This window comes from Epinephelus moara, chromosome 3 (genome assembly GCF_006386435.1).
Source record: "Epinephelus moara isolate mb chromosome 3, YSFRI_EMoa_1.0, whole genome shotgun sequence".
NCBI classification, from domain to species: Eukaryota; Metazoa; Chordata; class Actinopteri; order Perciformes; family Serranidae; genus Epinephelus; species Epinephelus moara.
This window is the reverse complement of record NC_065508.1, coordinates 35,213,256-35,238,798: the sequence shown is the minus strand read 5'-3', so window position 1 is coordinate 35,238,798 and position 25,543 is coordinate 35,213,256. Positions and strand designations below refer to the sequence as shown.

The following is a 25,543-nucleotide window of genomic DNA, read 5'->3' as shown; positions in this document are numbered from 1 at the left end:
TAACATCCTGGTATGTGGGGCAGCTTTTGTATCCTGTTGTCCTGTATTATCTTCTATTTTTTTGGCTAGAAAAAATAATTAAAGGCCAGAAAGGTTCTTAAATGTAGAAAGCAAAAAAAATAATTTGGATGCTTGTCTACAGATACATTTCTGCCTCATATTGGTGAAAATTTTCTCAGAAGATGGATAAATGCATGTAAAAACTGTACCAGGCCGCTGTCATGGAAGCTACAGAGGCAGATGTATGTCTTCCTGCCCAGTGTGAACCAATGCCTTATTTACACTATACAGTTCAGCTGGACTTGACTTCAGGCAATTTTGGTACAAGGTACTTTTCTCTATTAGTGACACTATCACTCTCTCTTAATTACGGCTTCTTTTAGATTTCTATTTTAATCTTATTTGCTAATTATCAAGAGAAACATTTCTGTTAGTAAAACTGTCCAACACCTTTCTACATGTGATGGGAATAAGAATAAAATGGGTGACCTAGTGCAGAAACACCTGTCTGTGGCCAAATGCAGAACTGGCTGTGTGTGAATCTGTGTGTGTACCTGTTTGTGCATTGTTTATCTGGTTTTGTGTTGCCCATTCAGCCTTTTCAGTCTTCAAGTCTCATTATCATCAAGGATCAAGGATATCAAGGAATTTTTTTTTTAAATCGTGTTTATTATATGATTGTTTTAGCTTACGTATATTGACCCCATATGGCCTTTTACTGGCCTTTTAATGATAAAGATTTTTTTTACATTTAATGTTTAGTATCCCAGTGTGGGGTTAAAAGTGCTCTGGCAGTGTTCCATCTTAACATGAATATAATTTCAGGTCTAAGATATCAACGGCTGCAAACCAAAATATACGATAAATGTTAGCACCCCTAAAAAACAAGAGCAGTAAACCCAGTTTATATTCACCAATTGCCCAGGAAACATTCAGAACTCACAGCCATGTTGACCATTTCAAGGCCTGCTCATGCACACTATCCAACAACACTTAAATCTATCTGTGCAGTTTTTTGATAAACTAGAAAAGTCCACTCAGTAGAGTGTAGATCTCTGCCAGGCGGTCATCCAGGCTGATTGCAGCCACACTAGACAAATCTTTGGTCCATGTCATTTATAACTAAACTTTTAAGAATGCTAACTTTGTCTGTAGGCTACAGCACAATAACAGCACACAGAACAAAACTGGGTGCAGCGATAGAAGCTGCAACTTGCAGCAGCTACACCCTGTGGAATTGTCCTACCCAGATCCCTTACAGTCCAGATGGCAGTGGGGATAACATAAACAGCTGACTTCACCTTGTATTGTACCTTACTTTAGTGGATAATAACATATCGGGTATGGAATTAAAGCTGTAGATGCTCCCGTTTAAAATGACACCAAACTTTTCTATGAATGTCAGTTTCTGAGCGACGACGAAGGCCAAAATGTGGCCTGCAACAGACGGTAAGGCTTGTTGTTTTTAGCCAAGCCAATTTCCAGAAAACTTGCTGCTCCTACCGGCCAGTTAAGAGGAGTGAGGAGTCACCAGTCAATGACGGTATAAAACAGACAATAACTCCGTTTGAATCCCCGCAACCTTGAGAGATCCTTGATCATACAGTCATGAATATGCACACAATATATTAGGCTGACAGGTCTAGTAGTATGCCACATTAGCTGTGAACAGACAGATACATACACACACAAACACACACACACAACCATATGCCCTGAGGAGATAATGAACCCACCTAACACATACTGGTGAGTCAGTGAAAATTTCTGACTGATGTTGCAGGTCATTACTTACTGTCTTTTCAATGGCTTTGTAGTCAGGACCCAGGCCTCGCAGATTTATATCTGATTTCAGCTGCGTGTAGTCTTTAAGACTGTATGCCTGGCAGAGAGAGAGAGAGAGAGAGAGAGAGAGAGAGAGAGAGAGAGAGAGAGAGAGAGAGAGAGAGCGCAAACATCAAATGACAGTTTTGATTACTTAATTTGAAGCTAACTTTTGAACTGCATTTGTTTTGATGGCTGTCAAAATGGTACCACGGCAGAAACAATAAATTCCACACTGCAATTTTTGTCCATCTTGATGTCTCTCATTGTATTCAAATGGTGCACTGAGAAAAAAATGACTAATAATAGCAAAATTATAGATAAATGTCTGGCAGACAACATGGCGTGACAGAGCCTCAACGTGAGTGACAGTGACTTTACCAAACATGTTGTAACACTCCTTCCTTCTTGTTTGGCCGTGCGGACTCCACTGCACTACAAGAGGGTGCAGGAAAGTGCTCAGCAATTTTAGGAAAACTTCCACTACTACTCCTATAGTGTACATAGATGAGGTATACTACTGTATCCCCAACTACAATACAGACATACTGTGTATACAACTGTGTATGGAGAAATATCTGACATAAATAAAAGTCTCAGATGGCATTCCTTGGAACAAAATCTGGTCAAATGGGGCAACATGACCTCATGTGCATCTATTTGGGGGGTTCTTGACATGATAAAGCCTGATTCTGTTTCATGCTCAGTGACACATATGCCACACACCCAGTGGCTCTTTCTTAATGCTTTCAGCCACACTAGTGACGTGGCTCCAGGTATGTCAGTGTCAATCAGTCCACCACTCTGGACAGACTGAAATATCTAACTATTGGATAGATTACCATGAAATTTGGTACAGACGATGGCCCAAGATGGTAAAGCCTACTGACTTGAATAATCCCCTGATATCATGAGGGTGGTATTTTTATTGAAAAGTTTTAACAACTAGTGGATGGGTGTCATGAAATTTGAAACAGATATTCATGGTGCCCAAAGGATGTGTCTTAATGACTTTGGTGATCCTCTGAGTAGTCATCTAACACCACCATACCTGCAAAACTCATGACCTTCCCATCAGTCTCAGCTGTAAATAGCACATGTCAGCATGCTAACAGACTAAAGTACATAGTAAACCTGCTACTGTAAACATCTAACATTTAATTGCATTCTTGTGTTAAAGTGATTGACACATGATCCTTGCTTGTGCCCTGTAGTTCATTCAGATCACATCTAAATTAAACAACATTTTTAGTCTAATAACTTCATTTTTGTGAATTTTGATGGTTTGTAAGTGGTATTCTTTTTTTTGTCTGCTCAATGATAGTGGCTGTCATGCTAACTACTAGGTGGAAAAAATCAATTAAAAAAATCAATTCACTTAAGTAACGTGAGTATTGTTTTAACAGGATAGAGTGGTGTTGTGTCGGTATGCCTGTTGCCGTAATCCTCGAGTGCTGTAACTCACTCTCTTTGATGCACTGTCTGTTGGAGCTAGATCAAATGAATGATTCAGAATGTATATATTATCTGAAGCCAAATTTTTAAACCAGTGATATTCATACTGGTTTATATAAACAATTTGATTGTATTTCCCGATCTTTTCTTAGCAACAGTTTTGTATTATTTAAGCAAATAATAGGCGGGGCTATTACTTCAAGTTTCACAGAAAGTTAAAACATTTATTGCGGTAGTCTATGAGTATCAATTTCAAGAGAAAAAAAAAGCTAAAGCAAGAAAGCAGATAACGGCAGATGATTCGGGGACAGGGACCTTCATCTGCTTGAATAGCAACTCAAAGTCAGCCAGCCCAGCATAAACTTCCTGTCCGGTAAGCAACTTTCTGTTGCTGCTGTTACACAGATTAGACCCAGCCTGCTGTGAACCCTGGCACTGCGGTTTGCGCTGGCTGAATTAGAGTTGCTACAGCCACTACTGAAGGTCAGTCTCCAAAACTCATGCACACTTTCCTCCTGACAAACAGTCCTAGAGGCAGGGGTTGAGGTGGAGGTGACTGTGGGATGCACAAGCTAGATAATTCTTGTCTCATTTGTGCTCTTATAAACAGAGAGACAAAGGGAAAGCTGGGTGAGGGACTGAGTCAATCATTGAACCACAGCTCTGCGATGAAGTCAGATTTTACCCATTTTAAATACTTAAAAAAAAGAAAATCAATAAGTGGCAGTCGGTGTTGACACTGTGGCAGCTGCCACAAATAAATCAATGTCTGGGAAACACTGCAGGGACAGCTAAATGTAGCAGTTTAAGTTTACTTCAAAAAGTATTTTTTATTCATTCTATTGTACATGTACATTTTAGTAAGTAAGTAAAGTTTATTTAATATAGCACCTTTAACAGAGCAAGGTCACAAAGTGCTTCACAGGAATACAGTTGTTAAAAATAAGACCATAAAAACAGTTATTATTTTATTTACCACTTTTCTATGCAGTATATGATGCTGCTGAAATAAAGGTCAGAGAGACTGACTGATGTGATGTACAATGTTTTTGAAATATGCCTCATGATATACAGTCTCTACAAGTGTACGATTTTGTGATGGCCTAATGTTACAAAATCACAATAAATCGTAATATTAAATCAGCACCCCAGTATCATAACAGTGTCAACTGAGGAGATTAGGATATTGTCCCGCCCTACTTTTACATCACATGAGTTTCTGTGCACCAGCGGTTGTTTCCCTGTGGAGACCACATTCAGAGTACAAAGAGTGTGGGAGCTTTAATAGGATTTTGCATAAGATACAGTGCTTCCTTATCAGGCTTTGATATGTTATTAAAGTACTTGGTGATGGTGAACTGAAGTTGGTTGCTGGTGTGTGTGTGTGTGTGTGTGTGTGTGTGTGTGTGTGTGTGTGTGTCACCATACGTGAATGGGTGCATGCAATCCACATGCTGTCCTAAACAAAAGAGGGCTAATCATTCTAGATTTTACTGGCTGCTTTTCGGAAAAAGGATTTCAGTTTCAGTTTGCTTGAGCCATCGGCCATGGACACAACAGGGTACCTTTCTTTCCAAGCCGTCTCCCCTCTCTCTCCAAACCCTAAGTCACGCTCATCTGCTTTCATGCCCAGGCACTGCAGCAAGACTGCTTTACAAACTGAGTCTGTAATCTCATCAGACATGATGGCTTACATGGTGGGAGAGATGGGAGGTCAAGGGACAAGGAGTGTTGGGCACCAGAGGATGAATATGTGAAGGCTACAGATTGAATACAACTCTAAGCACTTAATCATGCTTTCTAGCCTTTCTTTAATTAAAGGGATACTTTGTCAATTTTCAACCAGCTTTGTATGAAAACAATGTGGATAGTATGTGTAAATGAATGATGTTTAACTTCCCTCCATCTAATCGGTGCCTAGGTATCCCCTTCGCCCATCCAACCCCCCTGGCGAAACTCCACCAGATTATGCAGATGACTCAAAATGGGTCATCTGAGTTTAGCTGGCTCTCCTAGGCTGTTGCTTGAACTAAAAGCTGTACTTCCGCATTTTTGTATTGCTCACCAACCATGCTGCCACTGTGGACAAAAAAAGTATAGAAGCAGATCAAGAAAAAGACTCACCCCTCACTCTCTGTCTTAAACTTAGACCAAGCTCTGATCAAGCAGTAAAACTAGGCAGTACTGATCGAATATATATCAAGATTATGTTACTGTATTGCCAATATTCTCACCTCAAATGTTTTCAGAAACATATTTTAGCTTCCTGATTAACTGTAATACAATATCAAATTTTGCCGCATTTGTCTCAAGCAAGTTTGCATAATGTCACCAACCAGCTGGAACGATTACTGGTCCTTTGTGGCGCAGTGCATGCTGGTAGTTGTGGGTTTTGTACCTCTTGAGCAAAAGCGAATACCACAGTCCTTTTTCTCTGTTTTCTCTGGTCATGTAGCACCAATTTCAAAAGTATTTTGTCTTTCTATTGCATAGACAGCCAAGTTTCATGAAAAGGCTTCTTTCCAGCAGTGAAATATTTCTTAAAATCAACTGTTAGTTAATGTAACAATAACTCTGATACACCATCCGTATCATCTTTCTGTCTCTGTTCATGCCTGAACTGTAAAATTTGCTGAGAGCACTGCCAGCCACATGTAAGGTGGTTACTGCCATGTAAGGCTAGGAGTCTCAGCACACAGAGATCAGGTCATCTTCTTGTATTATGGCACTTAAGGGACCGGACACAAGGCGCATTTTTTGTGCCATCAAATTCATTCTTTTCAACATAAACGTGCAGCAGGTGCCCTCAAACACCAAAAAGACACCACCAGTGTAACACCAGAGCGACGTCAGAACGATGCGCACACATTCCCAAGCGCCTATTTTTCAGGGCGCGACAGCTATGCCCTGAGATAAACACAATTCAACTTTTGGAACGCAACTGCACACACTTCATGTCATGTGACAAGGAACAACCAATCACAGCCACCAGATATCTTTCCCTTTTTCTGTAAATATCAGTCTGTGGTAAATATGGAGGAGAGGTTAATCATTTTAGTGCATGGCTAACCATACCTTAACACCTTATTCATATTTTTGGCCTAATACATACTTACAAAACAACACCTAGAAGAAGATCAGCTCTGCACTCAGTATTTCTGGTAAGAAGGATATGATATGGTGCTGTTTATGGTCACTTAGCACCCTCAGCTGCAACCTGCCGTCATGCCCTTGAAAGTTGGCACAGAGTAGGCACAAGAGTAGCTCCCAGCATCCAAACACAAAAGTCCTTGTCTTAAGCCAGTGTTTGGTTTGTCCATTCTGGGTAGGATCTGCTCTGTATGTAGATATACACAGCTCATATCAGCATGAAAAACACCCAAGCATATCTATGTTTCAGAGTCTAGGGTGGAATTGTTTGCACATGGTTCTTAACATGGAGGTGGCTGAGCTGATGGCTAGCAGCTAACAGTGCTAACTCCATTAAACAGCACTAACAATGGCAACAGTGCTGACAGCTGCTGCTGCTGCTGCTGCTGCTGCTATAACTGACTGTTCGACTAACTGCTGTATGAGCGCAGTGCAGAGTGGCAGCTATTAGCTAACCAGTGGAACACACTCACAGGGACTCACATGCACTAACATACACATTGGGCTAGACCATCTACCACAACAAGGAACAGAGGCGCTCGGATTACAACACACACACAGAGTTACTTCATTCTCTGCTCAGTGTGCATGATAGTTGCCCCACATATCCTGTATCCGTGATCCATGGCGATGTCAGAATTAACACCATAGTACCCTCCCTGAGTTTTGCTATGTTTATTGTTTATATCATGCAAATCCGGAGGTTTAATGCACTCTGATTTCTCTGGTGTGCCCTCTAGTGAAATGTCCCGGCAACACTTGTAGTGCATGAGCAAGTATGTAATCTATTCTGTTCACAACACAGCTGGTTGTCTACGTGAATGCCTGGTTAAAAACAACTATATCTCAGGCCTAAGAGAGGGGAAAAAAACACAACAGCCAAATCATTAAATGCAAATGGGCATCTTTAGTGGCCCTGCGCCTCACAGACTCTCTCTCTCTTCTAATCACCTTATCCTCTAACACATCTTTAAATGGCTTTTCAGAGCCTGCAGCTCTTTGGTTTATATAGTCATCATCTTATGGCAATTAAGTGTAGCTTAGTGGAGCTAGACAATTAACCTGATGTTATGTGCCCTTAGTCACCAGAACACTCCTGCTGGATTAAGCTGTCCCTGCATGGAGACAGCTGAGGGGATTATTTGGGACTTCAAAGGGGCATTTATTTGTGTAACCTCTCGTGTATGTGGGAATTAAAGGGGAATGCTACTCAATTGAAGACTTTATGTGTCACCTTTGTGAAACTGCATAATGAGTTCTTATTTTTCTAACTGGAACACATTATTCAGTGTGCGTAGAGTGAGTTTTGTGGCCTTTGAGCCCTGTTTAAGCACTGTTTAAAAATGCATACATTTGGAGATTTTTTTTCACTGTGTGACATCCCAGATCAGATGGCAGACACACAATAATACATCAAAGAAAAACAAATATAACTGTTCTACAGCAGATGAAAAACCTGTGAACATTCATTACCTCTCCTCTCAGGACACAAATGAAGTTTGCACACACACCAACCTTGTAAGTGACTCTTGCCCTCAGCTGCTTCTGTTTCTCCATCTGAACAAGATAGCCGTCAGAGCTGCTTCTATGGATGGGGAAGGCTGTTTTTACACTCTGATCAGGGCTGAGCTCAGACTCCGCTCCTCTCAATGACTGTCGTATAGGGGGCAAAACTGTGTAGCAACCTGAACCCAGTGACGAAGGGGTGGTGGGTGTCCTTGGGAAGTTTTGTGGAAATTGCTTAGTGTAACTCTCATTTGGAATCCACTTCTGGTCCCCTTCTTCACAGGATACTGGCCCCTCTAATGCAGGTGTCCTAAAACACAGAGTTATTGGTGGATAAATACTGGGTCGACACATAATAAGACAAAGAAGCCATTCATATGGTGTGTCAGACACACTGGTGTATCAGACTAATTTTCTTTGCCTCACTGCTAGTCATTTTACATAAACCACAAGAATGCTGTCATCATTGTTGTCCAGTATTTTGTTGGTTTTTAACCTAATTGGCCCTATTTTTTCTATCTGACTGACATTATTTGGTGCAGTAATTATCCAGTTTTCCCAATGGGATCCTTAACATATAATATCTTTCTTATATTTGGTCAGTAAAAAAAAACGTATCAATCATTCACCTTTGCCATTGTTCGGGCCTACTCTCCAGGTTTCGGTTGCGAAGGTGTGCTTTTACCCCTTTCTGAGACTTCTGGTAGGACTTTCCTGGATTTGCTTGTTGACATCCAGGGGACAAGGTGAGTCCAACTTCAGATGCAGGGCTCCAATCAGGACAGCCATGAAGTGATGCTAACTCGATGATGTCATCCTGGTCCCTCTGCTGGATGAATGGAAGGAGATGGGATGAAGTGTTGAGCAGGATGTTGAGGTGGATGGCGGGGAGCAAAGGCTGCGATGAGGTCGTCGCCTGAGGATCTGGCTGGGTAACAGCGGCTGGACTTGCCAATGGGGAGCTCAGACAGTCTCCCCCCTCAGCTTTGACCCCCCGGGCAGGGTGCTGCTGCTGTTCAGGGGGATTGGGGTGTTGTTTCCGCTGGGCTTTCTTCCCATCCCTGATCTGGGTGACCTAGGGTTAGAGTAGGATTAACAATTTGAGGATTACATTTTTTTTGATTGATGTAGAATGTAAGAGCAATAAAATGGCACTAATATAGAAAGGACTGATTTATGGGATTTTGTGATTTAAGTGTGTAGTGGTGTTAAAGGTATTCTACACAAGATTTTCTAAAAAACAAAACAAAACATAGACTCATACAAACGTAATCCCTCTCAGTTATCACTAATTGACCCACTAGAAGTGTGTGGTGGTGTATTTATGTGCAGAGACTCTGCCCTCTGCCTGTATTTTCTTCTTATTTTGTTTAGTTCCTGGGTTGAGCAGCAGGTGAGATCAGATCTTATTAAATATATTTATCAGGTGCCAGACCATAAGCAGCATGCAACCAAGAGTAATCTATGAAAATTGCAGACACAGCATCAACAAAATGCAAATACAGTATAGCATCGAAACGGCAAGTGGACCAAACTTGATCCGCTTTTACTTTCACTTTATACTCACTGCTGATACTGTTTGCAAACAGTAGTCAACAATTCCTGCATTGTATACCTTACATTCACAAATCCCAAACATATGGAACAATCCAAGCATGTAACATGTTCTTCCAAAAAACCTCCATACCAAAACAGAAAATGAGCATGTAATATTAGATATAGTCACTATCATACCTGACTTGAATATTGGGTTTTAATACCAGCAAACAAACTCTATATATCGGTCTGATTTTGTCACCATCACATTCAAAGACTGCTGCTGTGAATGCTGAATTTTAAATCCACTGCAATGCTGTGAGATATGCTAACTTGCAAAGTATAGCTTGGCCTCTTTCCGAAGGTGGGGTGGAGCACAAAGCATCAACTCTAAATCTACCCATTTACACCACAAAAACAACAACAGACAAACATGAGCTCTAAATAAGAAGCACAATTCCATTCCCAAGTGTAAGAAGGGCTGGAGCTCTTCTTTGCATGATCTCCCCAAATTATTTAGCAGGAGGTCTGTGAGCGGGTGCCTCATGCATCTAATGCCGCTGATTTAGCAAACACCAGCTTTGCCCGTTCCAGTGGGAAAATATTTATTCTCATCTGCTTGGCAGTGTTAAGGTAGCAGCTCAAGTGCTCAAAATAATAATGCTTCTCCAAACCTCTCCTTTTTTCGCTCCGACTACTGGTTTTATTTTCATCTCTAGGAAGTCATAGCGCAACAATGCCATCAGTGATTGTGTCTACATTCCTGAAAGGAAATTAAAAGCCAAGGTAAAAGTGTCAAAACTGTACAGCATACACACAATACTGCAAAACAAACTGGATTTCACTTGGTTTTTTAATTTAACTTTGACAAAATATGATAATCAACAACCGTTTCTCCCATGACAAAGATGAGATGTTTACAAGCTAAAAATAGATCTTATAATAAGAAGATAATCATAACAAAAGCTATGACAAAATGTATGTTTTGTTCTCCTTAACGAGACAAGACAAGATGAGATGGGACTAAAATGTTAGTGGGCTAGCGGATATTTAAAATGAGAGGAAGGGGAATGATAAATTATTTTATAAAATGTATCAGAAAAATATATTTAACTAGGAAACCAAGAACGACCATACTTGTGCATGTGCAATTATTTCGTAACGCTATATGCGCAGTATGAGAGTGGAGCGTCAACAGCTTGGTAAACGGCAATAAATAGTCTGTGCCGGGATGTTTCTATAACCTCCAAAACACTCCCACTGGAGCAGCATCTTTTAGCACCAGTTGTGAGTATCATCAATTAAACCTGTTAAAAACTCTTCTGGACAAATGCAAGTTTGTAAATGTGTAGAAATTATTTGTAGTTTTAGAAAAAAATCTTTCAACTCCTCTTCTTAAATCCAGTTTCCTATACCAGTACCCATAATAAAATTTCCATAACGATTTACAACATATAACAGAATTGGTCCACAGAAATTGACCAGTAGAGCTCTGAGAGTGGGGCAGTGACAGCCGGCACTTTGGTCAGTCCATTGGTCAATTTGTTAAAAGACAAAAAAAGAATGCTCCAAAACTTCAAACTATCATGCTCTCCTTTTAGAACAGTTACAATAAAACCAAAGTGCACATTGGCGCTCCGGAAGGGAATTGTACGCCCTTGGGCATATATAGAAACATGTTAAACCACACTGTCACAACATTATCTTTCTTGCCCCACTTGCCTGGCATCAAACATATCAGATTCAAATTTTATTCCAACATAATTCTTGCTGGTTGGCTTACATGAAGGGAGAGACAGAACATGTGAAGAAAATCAAGAAACACACATGATGGTAAATGTGATGACACCCCCATTCCATTAGAGGTCCCTGCGTCTTTGTACTACTGTTTCCTGTTTGTATGTTGCAGATGCTGAAGGAAGGGTCATCATTTATTTAAGTTACTCTGGCCATTAATACCTCCTTCCCTTTGCAGTCGTTTGCTCTTCCCTCACTGGCGCAGCTGCTTTTGTTTATTACAGATGTCCACACACACCCATACACGCATACACAACTAATTGCTGACTTTCACATTTATTCTGCTCTTTATTGTTACTTTTGTAAATAAATAGGCTTTTACCCTTTTGTAAGCTCTTCTGGTCTCCCATCTTTGTTGCAGCCTTTGAGCCAGACTGTAACACTCAATAAAACGTCACACATCAACGCATATTAGCTCTACGTAACGTCAACAGCTTCAGAAAATACATTTTCCTTTATGTTACATTCCGTGAAAGGTTATCCACGGTAGACTATTGTAAAAATGTATTTCATTACACCCAACAAAATTCCATGAGTTTTCAAAAACTTTAAAGATTTTTTTTTAATTCCGTGACTTTCAGGTTTCCATGACCATGGGAACCCTGCTAAAAAATGACTTTACGTCGACTAAAACTGGACTAAAACATTTTGAGTTGTCGTCAACCAAAACTACACTAAAACTAAAGGATAACAATAAACAAAATGAGCCAATCTAAAAAGCATTTTTGTATAAAATTCAGGCTAAATCTAAGGTAGCCGCCAAAATTAACAATGGATTGGGCTGACAGGTCAACCAAGTTACCCTCAACTGTTGAGTTTTCTGGAGCCACATCTGGTCAGGGTCTGCACTGTCCTCTTGACTTTCTGCGCTGGTTGTCTCCTTAGGAGTTTCATGCACCTTTAGACAGAAGACAAAAAGGGAAAGCAACACGCTGATACAGAAGAATGTTGAAACAAAAGTGCTTTATATTTTTTCAGTCTATAGACTGGGAACTGAAGCCTTTACTAAAGCCCATTAAAACCTACACAACTACACCTACTCAGGGGTATCAATACTGCACCCATTACTATCAATGCCTGTCCTCTTTGGCCACATCGTATTACATCAATTTGCTGTTTCAGTTGTTCCTAATGTACCCGTTTGTGGCATGGAAATATGGTTTGTTAATGGTGTAATGAAAATCATTTAGTTAACTTCAGGACTCCCCTCAGTGGCAGAGGACCATCTGAGTGGATCAATAGTATTGACAGGCTGAAGACTTTTTCACTGAATGCCACTAATTCTGTGAGCTTGAATAGATGAAGGTCACAAGGAATGAGTGGATCCAGCTGTAACATATCCATCAATAAGTGTGTTTCAGATTGCATCTAATAAATACCACTATTATGCTGAGAAAAATTCAAGGCACTATTGGACAAACCACCTGGCCTTGTGCTGTTTCAACATGTAAGCTGCACAGTACTTTGTCTCTTGCTTTCAAGTAAATATTTATGCTTTTGGTGATTAACTGAACTATACATGAACTCACCAACCAAATAGGGGAATTATTTCAAATGCCATAGAGACTTTTAGACGTTTGGGCGCTGTTACAGATGATCAATAATGATAAAGCAGTTGTTTGCGATCGGGAGCAGGTGTCGGTGACTACTGCATGTCCAGCAGTGTACACAGTCACATGCACACAAACACTTTGTGCCTCTCACCTTTACCCATTCCCCCTGCCATTGCCTTTTGTCACCCATTATAAACATCCCAATCAGCTGGAGCAAATGATCAAGCCTGTATTGCATTTTGAGCATGGTAAGCTGTGTAATATCTTTTTTACTAAATTGGGAGGCCCGTAATTGCTTCTCTGCGAGACGATGTCACAACAAAGTCTGGCAATTGCGGCAAGCTGTATTACCTCCTGTACCCGGGAAACATCTGCTTTTTGCAATGAAGACTTCAAAGGGGCTGTGGATCTTGAATTGCATTTAGCTGCTATTGTGGCCAGCCCAGGTAATCTTGATTAGGTGTTTAGACTGAGGCAGGGTATACAGTGGCAGAGAGCTCCCCAGAGCTTTGGTCTAAAGCTATTAAAAGATTGTACATTATGTTGCCCTGGCTTTGAAGTGAGGGCCTGCAAGAGGAGTAGGGACTCTAAGGGGTGAGTGCAATAGCAGAAGATTGATCTGCTACTTCTGTCTTTATCAAAGGAGGCCCAAGCCCCAATGAAGCCAATCATTGCTACCGCCACTCTGCCACTTGGCCGAGCTAAACATTTGCTGCATTAGGAAATTGTGTACATTTAATAATACGTCTAATTATCACAAGTTTCCTTCAGATGGCCGCGCTCTTCAAAAGACCAAATGGGGTATTTTAAAAGGGCCAAGTAACAACCAGCTTGCCTGGACTCATATTGATTTGTGAAACTGATGCGATTTGTACGTGGAGTGTTGCTATCTTTTGCAAGAAGCTACGGACAAGGAAGGGTGGGAGGAAGCACAACAAGCTTTGTGATAAAACATGTGGTTATCCTAATGATGGAAAGTTGTTTCTGTTTCTACCTCTGACCTTCAATATTACATTTCAAAAATCTAATACTGAAGGTAGAAGATAATAAAATTCTCTCATGTTACTTTTTTGATCTTCAGCCTTTAATGTGTGAAAATAAACAGTCTTATTCCAAACTCCAAGAGACATAACCAAAGATGTTTTTGAGAAAGCTGCTCATGTTCACGTGTCAGCAAATCAAAAATGAACTGTCCAAGTTCATACAAATTTCATGTGTTTATTCTATTTTGGGGTGGATTGTATGAATACTTCAATTAACTGCAGTTTTTAAACAGTTATTATTTTATTTTAGGGAATCTGTTTCTAAAATATTGTTTAAAAACTACTTTGCTTTAAGTCTATGTCTAATCAGCTTTGTTGATACATTACACTGTTGCCACAACACACCCAAAGCATAGATTAATCCTATGATGAAACAGGAAATAGACTACATGCACATTGTTGCCCCGTCTTTTGTGCCTATGTCCCCCATTAAGTAAGACACGTCTTTGGGGAGACAGGGCAATGGAAAACTAATAAGCGAATTCAGAGGGAAATGACAAAACACAAGGGTTCCGGAGAGGGAAAGGCTCTGGCTCTGTTTACCATTGCACAAAGCTAACGGCTCTTGACTATGTAAATGGTGATGATATGAGACATTGTAGAGGGCTGGGGCTCAGATGGTTGGGGGTATTATAGCCAGCAAACAGTCTTGTGGCACAACAAATGGGGAATGCGGGCCATCCCGACCAATTATGCCACTGTGCCAGGTGCAGGGACGTCTAAGAGCCTATTGGTAACCATGCGTCTCTGATGTTCTTGTTGTACACATCAACTCATAATAAGCACTGCATAGCCAGACATGGCTCTTTTCATATGGTGGAGAAGAAGGCAGATGAAAACAGCTACGCTCCTCTACCAAATTAATGTTCCAGACTGGGTCGGAGCAAACATCAGGATATTCTCTTAGTAGTCTGAGATGACAGTAAAAGACATATAGATACCAAATAATATTTCTAAATCAGCATAAGCTTGGCTCATGCAGAAGGAAATAAAAAAAAAACAGCAAGAAAAAACAAAGAAGCAAATAATCTTGGCCTATATTCTGCTCATGGGAAAAGCTGCATTCAAGCAACTGCCTATTAATAGTGTCTCTGAGATTAGAATAAGCTTTCAAGCATAAATATACTGACAGTTGGCTACTTTTCTTATCACCTAAGTGCACAGTAAATACAGATCTAAAATACAAAAAAAACCTAGCAGTGGTTGTGTCTGTGCACTAACAAGCCCCAGAACTGACCTCTGTGTTTAAAACAGCTGCATACTGTTTATGATTGTAGCCAGGGTTATATGGATCAAGTTGTTTACGAAAAACACAGCATAAGTAATGGACAATATATTGATATTATATTGATATCATGACATGACACTAGATATCTTAGGTTTTGGATATTGTAATATTGTAGGTGTTATCTTTTCCTGCTTTAAAAGGCTGCATTACAGTAAAATGATGCAATTTTCTTAACTTAGCAGACTGTTATAGCTGTTATACTATTTCTCCTTAATCTAACTGTATACACATTTTGTAAATGCAACAAAAGTCAATCCTACAATACAGATATTGAGGTATTTGGTCAAAACTATTGTAATTTTTGATTTTCTTCCTATCAGCCTGCCCTACCACACCACAGTCCTTACTTTCATTGTCATTTGCTCATACTACAAAAGCTTTACTTCCAGCCAAAGATAAAACAACACCACAAACTTGCCAATAGCTGTTTGGGCCTGATGCCTCGATCATAACTACAACCAGAATCCAATTTGTCCATGACCAAAACAAACAATCTAAACTGTAAAACAAAAAAGCTCATTCATAGATGCCGGTAGATCCAATAGATATAGTACATTTTACCATCACCAAACAAGGCCAAACAACAGATCACAAGTAAGTGTAAACTCTCAAAGTCTAAATAGGGATTTGGAAGGGAAAAAAAATCTATATTTTATTCCAATATTTTCAGTAGTGTCTTCATGAAACCTAATCTTAAGTCATGTAAGTGTAACAATAGCTGGACAGCCCAAGAATCATTATCAATGTTAGTGCAGCTCCTGGTGTCTGTTTCTGTAATTGCAACCTGTTTCAAGAGAGGGCTTTCCTGAGAGTGGCCATTATAGAGCTGTGTGGGAGTTAGCTGTCACATTTCAAAGATCATATTCTCATTTAGTGATTGTAACCATAAACTGATGTTAATGGTTGAGAAAAGTCTACGTTATATACAAACCTTTTTAACATTATGTGACGTCTCCTGCTTAAGTGCATGCACACGCATGTAGGAGCCACATTTGGATGTGTTGCGCCCCAGGGTTATTTTGTTGCGTTTCACCATGTCCTCTGTCAGTCTTTCTGGCTTTTTACTATGTGGGACCTTGGAAATTGTGGATGTGCACGTTTGCTGTTTTCCTCCTTGTCTCCGTTCTTGCTGTTGGTAGGTCTTAAATTCTTGGATGGACATAGCATGCATATCCTTGGTCAGCCCAGGAGATCTGATAATATTTCCCCCAGCATTGTCATAGCTATTTTCATGCTTGTTTCTGAATCCTTTGTGTAAGGCTCTGTCACTTTCATTTTTATTGAAAAAGCAGGATGGCTTCAAGTGGTCAGCTTCTGGTGATGGCAGCTGTAAAGCATGGCTGTGGGGAGATGTTACTGAGCTCGTCTGATCATCTGGTGAGTGTAGGCGGTACGGCTGGTCAAACTCATTGCCAGCCATGTGAGGAGTCATCACCACAGATGGACTTGTGTCAACGATGTATCTGTATCCTCCTTTTATTACCAGTCCCTGCGTGTCACCACACGACTGACTGGATTGTTCTTTTGGGACTTGGTAATATTCCTCAATGGAAATCTGTGGGTTGTCATGGAAGCGGCCAGCTCCCCTCAGGTTGGTCCTCCAGTTGGGGTCATAGCGTAGGTCAGAATAGGCATCATCACTGGACAGCTGGCTGCGAGGTCAAAGAAAGACAATAGCAATAAAGATCAACACAACCAGTGCAACACCAATATTTGCATCAGTAAGTTATACGTTAGCTCTATTGCTAAGATCAATCAATTAGCCAAATATGAGATAAGAAACTACATGGAATTATCAAAGAATAAGTTCCATTTATGTATAGTGTAGACTCAATCATATTATGAGTAATTGATTTAATTGTTGGTAAGCAGCTTTATCAAATGACATTTCCATATCTAAAGGAAGTTTTACAGACACCTGAATGTCACATAGGCCTTTACTTAGAGGTCAAAGGAACAAGAGGCATTAGACCATTATTAGAATGATGATGTCCTCAAACAAAGAGAGGCAGGCCTTATTCGAGACTTCTGAAATTGAAACAGATGAGGGGGATTATGAGCCTGTATTTACAGATAATTTTCGTATTTTCACCTCCAGGCTCACTAATGAGAGTGTATTTGAGAGCTACTAGCGAGGGAATGGTTCACAAACGGCAATTTTCAGCTTATGAAATGGCTTGAAAATTGCAGGCTAAAATGCTCTTTCTGATGGTGATGAAAAGATCTCATTAAAATAAATAGCAGAGAGCCTCTTTGTTGTGCTTACTGGGAGGACGAGGGGAGCCTAATTCTCCTGCCGTTATGTTGTGCGTCGGGGGGGAGGGTTGCCTAGGTGTAGGGCCCTTCACTTTCGATGAGGCCAAAAGGGTAAGGGATGTCTCTCTAATGACTGAGACTCAAACAAGTTGGAGAATGCATTATAGACAACATGCAGCTGAATGTGATGCCTTTAACACTGGCAAAACACCGCAGTCTGATATTTCTTGCACAAGATACAGACACCTAAATACAAAAGCCAGTGAAATATTGTGACAAACACTGAATGGGAAAATGAAAAAACTGGCCACACGGACTATACTCAAATATCTTTTTGCAATATTTGGAGTGAGGTAGGTGTAAAATATAGTTAAGAGGGATGAATGGACTTGCTTAAATAGGAATCTTTTGCTTGAATGAGGAATGCCCATTGGGTTTGTAAACTATGCAATAGCAATGTTTGAAAAGGCTTATCCGCTTTGAGGAGGCAGCAGCGAGGACTATGAGAACATGATGGGAATGGGACTGTATCCACTGCCTTGGCTCTATGAAATGGAGCCTTTTGTGAGAATATGTCACGGTCATTTTCCTCTGAAACAATGTACTTTGGAAGCGGACCCACACTTGGTGGGCATCAATCCGTGCAGGTTAATGACGGGAAAATTGAGAATGCCCCTTTTCTATTTTGGAGGGAAATAACTATCAGGCTGTGTCTGCCAGAAAGAGAGGGGGAAACAAGGGTACGAGTCGACAAGAGTGCAAAAACAGATGTGGTGTTGTTCTCACCATAGATGCCTACCTCTGCTCCCTCAAAAGAGAGAAAGAGAGATCTCCTTTGCAGCAACAATGATCCTTGTTAATGGACCACGAGTGACCACTTATTGTGATCCACCCAAACAAAACAAAAATCTAATTTCCCTCAAGTGAAAGCTGTTATTCTGAAAGCACCTGAATTAGGCCGTTCTCACTACAATGTACCATTGGTGCCTGCATCTCATTAAATAACTGACACCACTTCATTGTTAAGTGTTGAATGAGGGCTATTTATCTTTTATCATCTGTGTACTGTTTAAAAGTAAAAGGTCTGATTGCTGCTGCCATTCACCTTGTTGTATTCTATCTAAGCAGCACTATTATCTGCTTAATTTCAATTAATTTGTCACAGACAGTGAAAGTGACAGTCCAGTTCAATAGGCAAATTGAACAAGGTCGGGCACAACTCTCATCATGGTGAATAGTTTATATAATGCCACATGTTTATAGAATTATTGTGATGCACAAGGCTACACAGCCAATAACATGATCAAACATAACAAAGACTTATTTTCTATATTTTTTTTTTTCACCAAGAAATAAAGACTGCAGGTGCCACTAGCATCACATACTGCCATCTACTAGCCAAACTGCAGAATGCTACATGAGAAACAGATATATGTACTATAGAGTTACTTAAAGATAAGTCAGGGGATATTCTTTACCTCTGTTTTTGTCAACACATTAGATTAAAGACTAAAATTAACAAGAATTCTGTGCGAATCAAAGTCTGATGTACTCTACTGTTTAAAAGTTTGGAATCACTTGTTATAGGCCTATTGCTGTTTTCCTTCAATAATGGCTATTAAAAAAACACTATTTTTCAGATACCAAATGTATTGTTTAAATTTCAAATAGTTTCAGCCCATACAGAAGGACAATTAAATGATTACAACTTCCATTTAGCTGATGTCCCCTCAGTGTTGCATGACAGAGAAGAATAGTGTAGGAACCTTTGTCCCCAAAATACCCTTCAAATTTCAATTTGTTTTTCAGCCCAGAATCAGAGACCTTTGATCATTATTAAATCACAACGGTGCAACTGGGCTTTAAAAATCAAGTTTGTCCGTTTTTCTTTGGGCCTTCTGTCGTCTACGTGGTTAACTTGAATAGGTTTTAATTATGATTTCTCAGTCCATGATATGTCCAGCTAATATTCCCTGATCCAATTCTACTAGTGCTAATCCTATAGACTTTGTTTTATTGTGATGTCTGAAGAATACCTTTGCAAAATCAACATTTTGCCTGTTAGTTCCAGTTTGTTATAGGAAATATTGCATGCGCGCAGATGGCACTGGGGACGGGGGGGATATATTTGTATTTGTTTTATAGCCTAAAATAAATATTTGTTTTGTAGCCTAATGTTGAGTAGCTAGTCTGACAATAATAAGAAGGCATTTGGACTTACCTGAAGTAGGCTAAATGTAAAATAACAGCATTCTAGGCTGTAAGTGAATATCTTTAATGTTGTTATTTCTATGTATAATGTTATTTTAGTAAGCAGCAACAGTTTGATCATGTATGGCTAGTGTTGATCAGGTAGGCCTTTGTTTACCAATGTTCATTCAATCAGAAAACTCACGATTCTAATGTTTATTGCAGCTTCAGTTATTTAGCAGATTCAGTTAATTAGTTATTTTGTGTAAATACATATGTATTTACACAAAATAACTAATTGAGTTGGAATCATTTGCTTGGCTTGGTCCCCCCCAGTTCAAAAATCCCATCTGCACCCCTGAAATATTGTGCTCTAGACACTATAATCTGTTCCTATTTAAATCTGCACATATTTTACTGCTAAGCTTCCAGTTTCTCTTCTTCAGTCTGGCTGAACCATTGCACAGCGTTCTCTTGTCCCTGATATGTTTGTAAAGAAGTCTTTGAATGACCTAGGTGACATGGTAAGGAACAAGGATACTGACTTTAGATTTCGAAAATAAAATTTGGCAGACAAATATTTGTCGGAAGCTCTGAGACATGCAATGGATCCAATAGTAGCATTTACTTTAGAAATATGGAATGTTATTGTGGAAAAACACATATTAAAAAGAGGGGTTCACACACTAAGGTGGTTTGCATATGATTCTGTTTAAGCCAGGGATGTATTAAAGAACATTTAAGCAATGGGCACAAAAAGGCATGACAGCAATGTGTACTGTTTCAGAAAATGGCAAATTCATGAGCTTCTAAGAGCTAAAGATAAAGCATGGTCTGGAAAATGAATACTTTTTTAGGTACATGCAGTTAAGGGACTATTTCTCAAAAGAGTTGAGGTCAGAACCAGAGGAAACTTAAAAAAATGTGACTGAGGTGATTGTGGAGGCATACAAACGGAAGGGTTCTCTGGTCATCTCTGCTTTCTACCTTTGGGGGGAAGTATGGGGGGACTCAACACTATACATAGAGGCCAAATGTGAAGCAGAGTTAAAGATTCAAAAATAGAAGAAATGCATGAGATGCAATGTACACCCACAAACTCACTAGTGTGGAGGGAATTCTGCTGGAAGAATTCAACCCGCTTTTTCGTGACACCCAAAATAAAAAGCAGGCAGCTTAGTACACAGCAACAATGTTGGAGGCTGTGTGGGAGCATGGAGGTTGACCAATCGTATATTTTTTGGAACTGTCCAAAGATCAGGTCATACTGGGAAAATGTTAATGTGGCTGTTACAAATGTTTTGGGATATGAAATCCCAAATACCTGCCTTGTGATCTTGTATCTTGTATCTCGGGAACATTAAAGGTGTTGTGATGAGAGAAGATATTTACTTAACTAAAGTTTTACTTGCAATGAGTAAGAAAGCTATGCCCAAACACTGGCTCAAAGTAAATTTCGAAACTGTCCAAGAAGTTTTTGTGATTGAAAAGTTTTGAGAGTTAAAGAGAATACGTTAAAAAAATATGTGATATATGATATATATATATGACACATGACACCAATTAAAAGAATGCCTAACTTGAAGCCACTTATTTAAAGGCTGAAACTGCCCCAGACAACCAATTATTGTTACTTTATATTTTTTTTTGGTTTGTGTATCGCTTTGTATTATTTTTGTGTCACTGTATTCATACTGTTGATATATCTGTCAAAACTCAATAAAAACGTAAGCAGAGAAAAAAAGAAATAAAATTTGGCAGTGTAAAAAAAGTACTGGCTAATTTAACACACTTCCATGCACTTAAATCTAATTGTATTCTTTTATTTCAATGATTATTTTTTTTCTTTTTTCATTTTAATGTGTTTTTTAATGGCAATATTCTTATTCTTTTCCTCATGTCAGTCTTTTTTCATGCTGTAAGTTTCTACCCAGTGATGGTGCTTTTCAGTTTCAATGCCCTGTCACTGTTACAATGTAAAGAGGAAGGTTTGAGTAGAGGAGGCGAGGAGAGTGTGATTTCCATATCTTCTGCATACGAAGAAGAGAGATACACCCTTGACCCTATTGTCCCCCCCTTTAGTCTCTGACATGACCGCATATCTATAGCAACGGCAACCTGGAGCTCCCACTCCATATCTCTGATTCTGCCAGCAAATATGGAAGCCACTGCCGTAGATGTGTGGTCATGCCAGAGACTTCATAGTGGGCGACAGGTTCAGGAAAAGTGACATGCTACATTCATTCTTTATAGGTAGCTTGAAAAGATATTTTTAATGACCGTGTTTTTTTTTTAGTGCCAATTAAAAATGGTCAGATTGTACTGACGCTCTGAAGCTGGTTTTAATTTCACCCTGTGAAGTGCATAATTTCAAAACACTGCGTCGAAGCTTGTGTCAAATTAGGAAAACTGATGACGTCCAAAGCTTCAAACCTCACTGGTGCTTCAGTGCTTTATTCAGTTTGACAGTTTTGAAAGGCTTGCAGTGACACTTTGTGCTTGGCACATTAGTGGGATAAGAAGAGAGGAGAATAACTGAGAAATATGACAATGTACATTAGAAAGACATAATCACAAGTATGATACTGAAAATCATTTTCCTACCACAGTGGAAACTGAAGTTACACCAATAATTTAGTGGCAGAAAAAAATATTTTATATCAGGGCAATGTTTCCTATTAATTATCTGAATTAACTCATATAATTTGTCCCACTTTGGCTTTATAATGAATGAAATCATTTTTACTCTCTACATCTCTACATTGTGCAACACTGCATGTGAATGTTGTGTTTTCAGCAAAGCATCTTCCATTCCTCATCTGTCAGCCCATGCTTTGCGGGTTTGACTTGTTTGTTGCGTAATAACAATTCCTATCTTTACAACAAATGTGTTTATGCAGAGTCCAACAAAAAGGATTGCCCTAAGGCCCGTCCCTGGGCCAATGATAAGTTATCTCGAGCAAATTACTACAATCGGCCAGTTGTTCCATCGGGCCAGTGTATTTAAATGAAAAATGTACTTTTAATAAATTTCTAGGCATTGCTCTGTGGGCGACATCACTGTCTGCTCTACTCTGTGAGACTTTATTCTGCTCTGCTCTCTCATGTCTGTCTCCAACTTAAGCAATTGCCAAAATTACGCCCTGTATCATAAAGTCCCACACTTATACCATGAAATACCTACATTTCTGAAAATGCGAAGTGCTGTAAACAGCCTAAGTAAAGCTCCGAATAATTTTCTGCACAAATAAAAAGAAAGCCCTAAAGCTTCATATGGCCTCATCTGCCTACCCCTAGTGCCAATACCTGCATGTCTATGCCAATGTTTCCTTTCTCAGTTCAGGTTTTGTTTTCAGTGCCAAAATCTAAACTCAATGTCCTGGCTCCATAAACATGTTCTTTCATTACTATGAACACACACACAGGTCCTCACATACTGACGCTGAAGCTGAAAACACGGCCATTGTTTTTATAATGATGGGATTGTGGGTCGTTTAGCTCAGAATATTTCTTGACCTCAACGAGTCTCTCCTCATCCATTCTTTATCACACACAAGACACAGCAACAGCTACAGAGTTCTCTTTATGCATCAATGTGAGGAGAGGAGTCAAGCTGCCATAGGAGGACAGAAAAAGAGCCGGAGCTGGTATGTACAAGCAAATGCATTTAATTCCAGGGTGGAAAGGCTGTAAATACGACTGTGGCGTGAAGTGCCACTGGGTGGTGCGTCCAGGAGGGCCGACATGCGTCTAGCTGCCATTGGTGTGGGGTTGTACATTGAAAAATAATAGGCATTTTTTGACACGCAGCTTTGCAGCCAGTGTGTTTTGGCCTTTAGTGGTGGTGGTTCAGTCCGACTACCAACCCAAAGCTTCAGCATTTGACTCAACGGAGTGAGACTCAACAATGAACCATCTTTCTCTAGAATTGCATAATGACAAACTAAAACATTGCTGGTTTTCGGTCTTCATGGAGTTTATTTACATATCTTAAAAACAAGCCTCGATCTTTGTTTTACTGAAGTTTTCTGAAGTTTGCTGCAGTGATATAGAAATGTACTTTCAGTGTGTCCGTTACAGCTTGATATCAATACTAGGTGTCCTTTCATGTACAACAGAACACACTTCTAACCACAGCTATTTAATGCTGGTATATGCCCCGATGTTACTTTGAAGCAATTACTGAATTGCAACCTCAAATGCCCAACAAAAAAAATGTTTAACTTACCTTGTTTCTTGTCTTTCATCTATTTGTGTGTCCAAATATTCAGTCTGTAAGAGGCTGGGGTTCCTTTTGGCATGAGGGTGTGTTGCTACATCGAGGCTATCATAAACCTGAAGATCTTCAGTTTCATCATCATTTGAATTGTCATCCTCTTCCTCTCCCAGCTGTAAGCTGTCAGTGTTCTCCTTTTGAGGCTGTATGTATTTAATTTGGTCATGGTGTCCAATACGCATTTGTAGCTGCTTTTGGTAAACTCTCTCTTGGGCCAAGCTCTCTGTGTCTGACTCCACAGAGTCCCATGGCTTGGCCAGAACTGTTTGTCCCAGAGAAGGATGCTTCTTTTGCTCAGTGTTCAATACTTTACATATCTCATCATGTTTGACTTCTTTATCCATGCTCACATTGAAGGTGAACAGTCTGCTTCACGAAGATCTGATCATCTATGTGGTCGTCAAAATGTAACTGGAGAAGGTTTCAGCAGGAAAACACTGTCCACACCAACCCTGCAACCAACAAACACAAAAAGACAGCTTTATTGTACAAGATGCTCCTGTGAAAGGAGCAAGTATGTTGAGCATTCATGTATTTATTTCATAGCTTTGAACTGCACACCTCTGTCTGGGAAAAGTGTAAGTCAAAGATAGGATTCATCAGAATATTCCAGCTGGCAAATCTGCTGTAGGTACTTTCATATCTTATAATTCTTGACACCTTTATGACAACTCCACAAAAAAAAGTCAGAAATAACCCAGGCGTACAATGTAAACTTAAATAAGTAATTGAATTCCTACACAACATTTGTCAGTATTGTCTCAAGTGTAAGAGTACTGGCAGTTTTTTGATTCATCTTTTGTACACAGTTTTAATGTTCAAGAAACTTGTTTCACCAGCCAAATAGGAACAGTTCAGCTTCATTTCTGCAGCCAAGCACAAGATATATGAAGTACTGGTTGTACAGTCACTTTCTTTACAGATTTCTCAATGCCACCTGGAATATGCTCAACACATTAGTCAGTGCTGGAAACTAACAAGAAATTGTCAATCTGCCTTTTTCAAAGCAGACATTTTGACTTGTCACAGTAGGAATAAGTACAGTGACACTGACTATGGCTCCATTCTATCACAGTGTTCCAGTAAAGCTGTGGTTTGCACAATACCAGGCCCCTGCAACTGAAACACCTTAATGGTTTTCTGCCATCATTAATTTTAAGTGTGATTACATGGACATGAATAACCTGTTTATGAGGCTTGTCCTGGACCAATAAAGAGGAGCACCACCTGAATGAAGAATTCTATTATGATACTTCTCTGGTTTCTGGCTTTGACAGAGTCGCTCATGTTCACAAATATTGACTGAACTTTACTAGACCATGGAAATAAGTCTCAAATTTGTGATGTCATAGGGTTTAATAAAGTCTGGGCCCATAGAGTGTATGGAATGTATGTATCCAGAACATTCCCTGGGTGCTCTCAGTGTCATCTAGAACATCTTTCCCCATTAACTGACCCTTCTTTCAAGCCCTGCCTATTTGTGTTGGTTCTTCAATGTGTCAGAGCTAGCTAAGACTGTGCAATTTACATATACTCTGTGCAATATTCCACATCTACAAATATATTGTGTATATACTGTAAATAGTTTTGTGTACAGTTAATTCACTTTAGTGCCTTACTTATATATATTTCATCTATTTTTATCTCAGAATGATTCTCTCTCTCTCTC

The 25,543-nt window shown here is 39.6% G+C and overlaps 1 protein-coding gene across 1 annotated transcript in view; it reads right to left on the bottom strand.

Moving 5' to 3' along the window:
- The window catches only part of jhy (junctional cadherin complex regulator), a 30,592-nt gene that overhangs the window by 2,298 nt on the left and 2,751 nt on the right, over window positions 1-25,543 (bottom strand). Inside the window, exons 2-7 of the mRNA XM_050041363.1 lie at window positions 23,827-24,326; window positions 16,084-16,804; window positions 12,071-12,166; window positions 8,565-9,010; window positions 7,945-8,245; window positions 1,796-1,882 (exon numbers count right to left, since the gene is read on the bottom strand). Of these exons, the coding sequence (XP_049897320.1) occupies window positions 1,796-1,882; window positions 7,945-8,245; window positions 8,565-9,010; window positions 12,071-12,166; window positions 16,084-16,804; window positions 23,827-24,218 (2,043 nt within the window). The 5' untranslated portion in view covers window positions 24,219-24,326. The remainder of the gene's footprint in view (window positions 1-1,795; window positions 1,883-7,944; window positions 8,246-8,564; window positions 9,011-12,070; window positions 12,167-16,083; window positions 16,805-23,826; window positions 24,327-25,543) is intronic.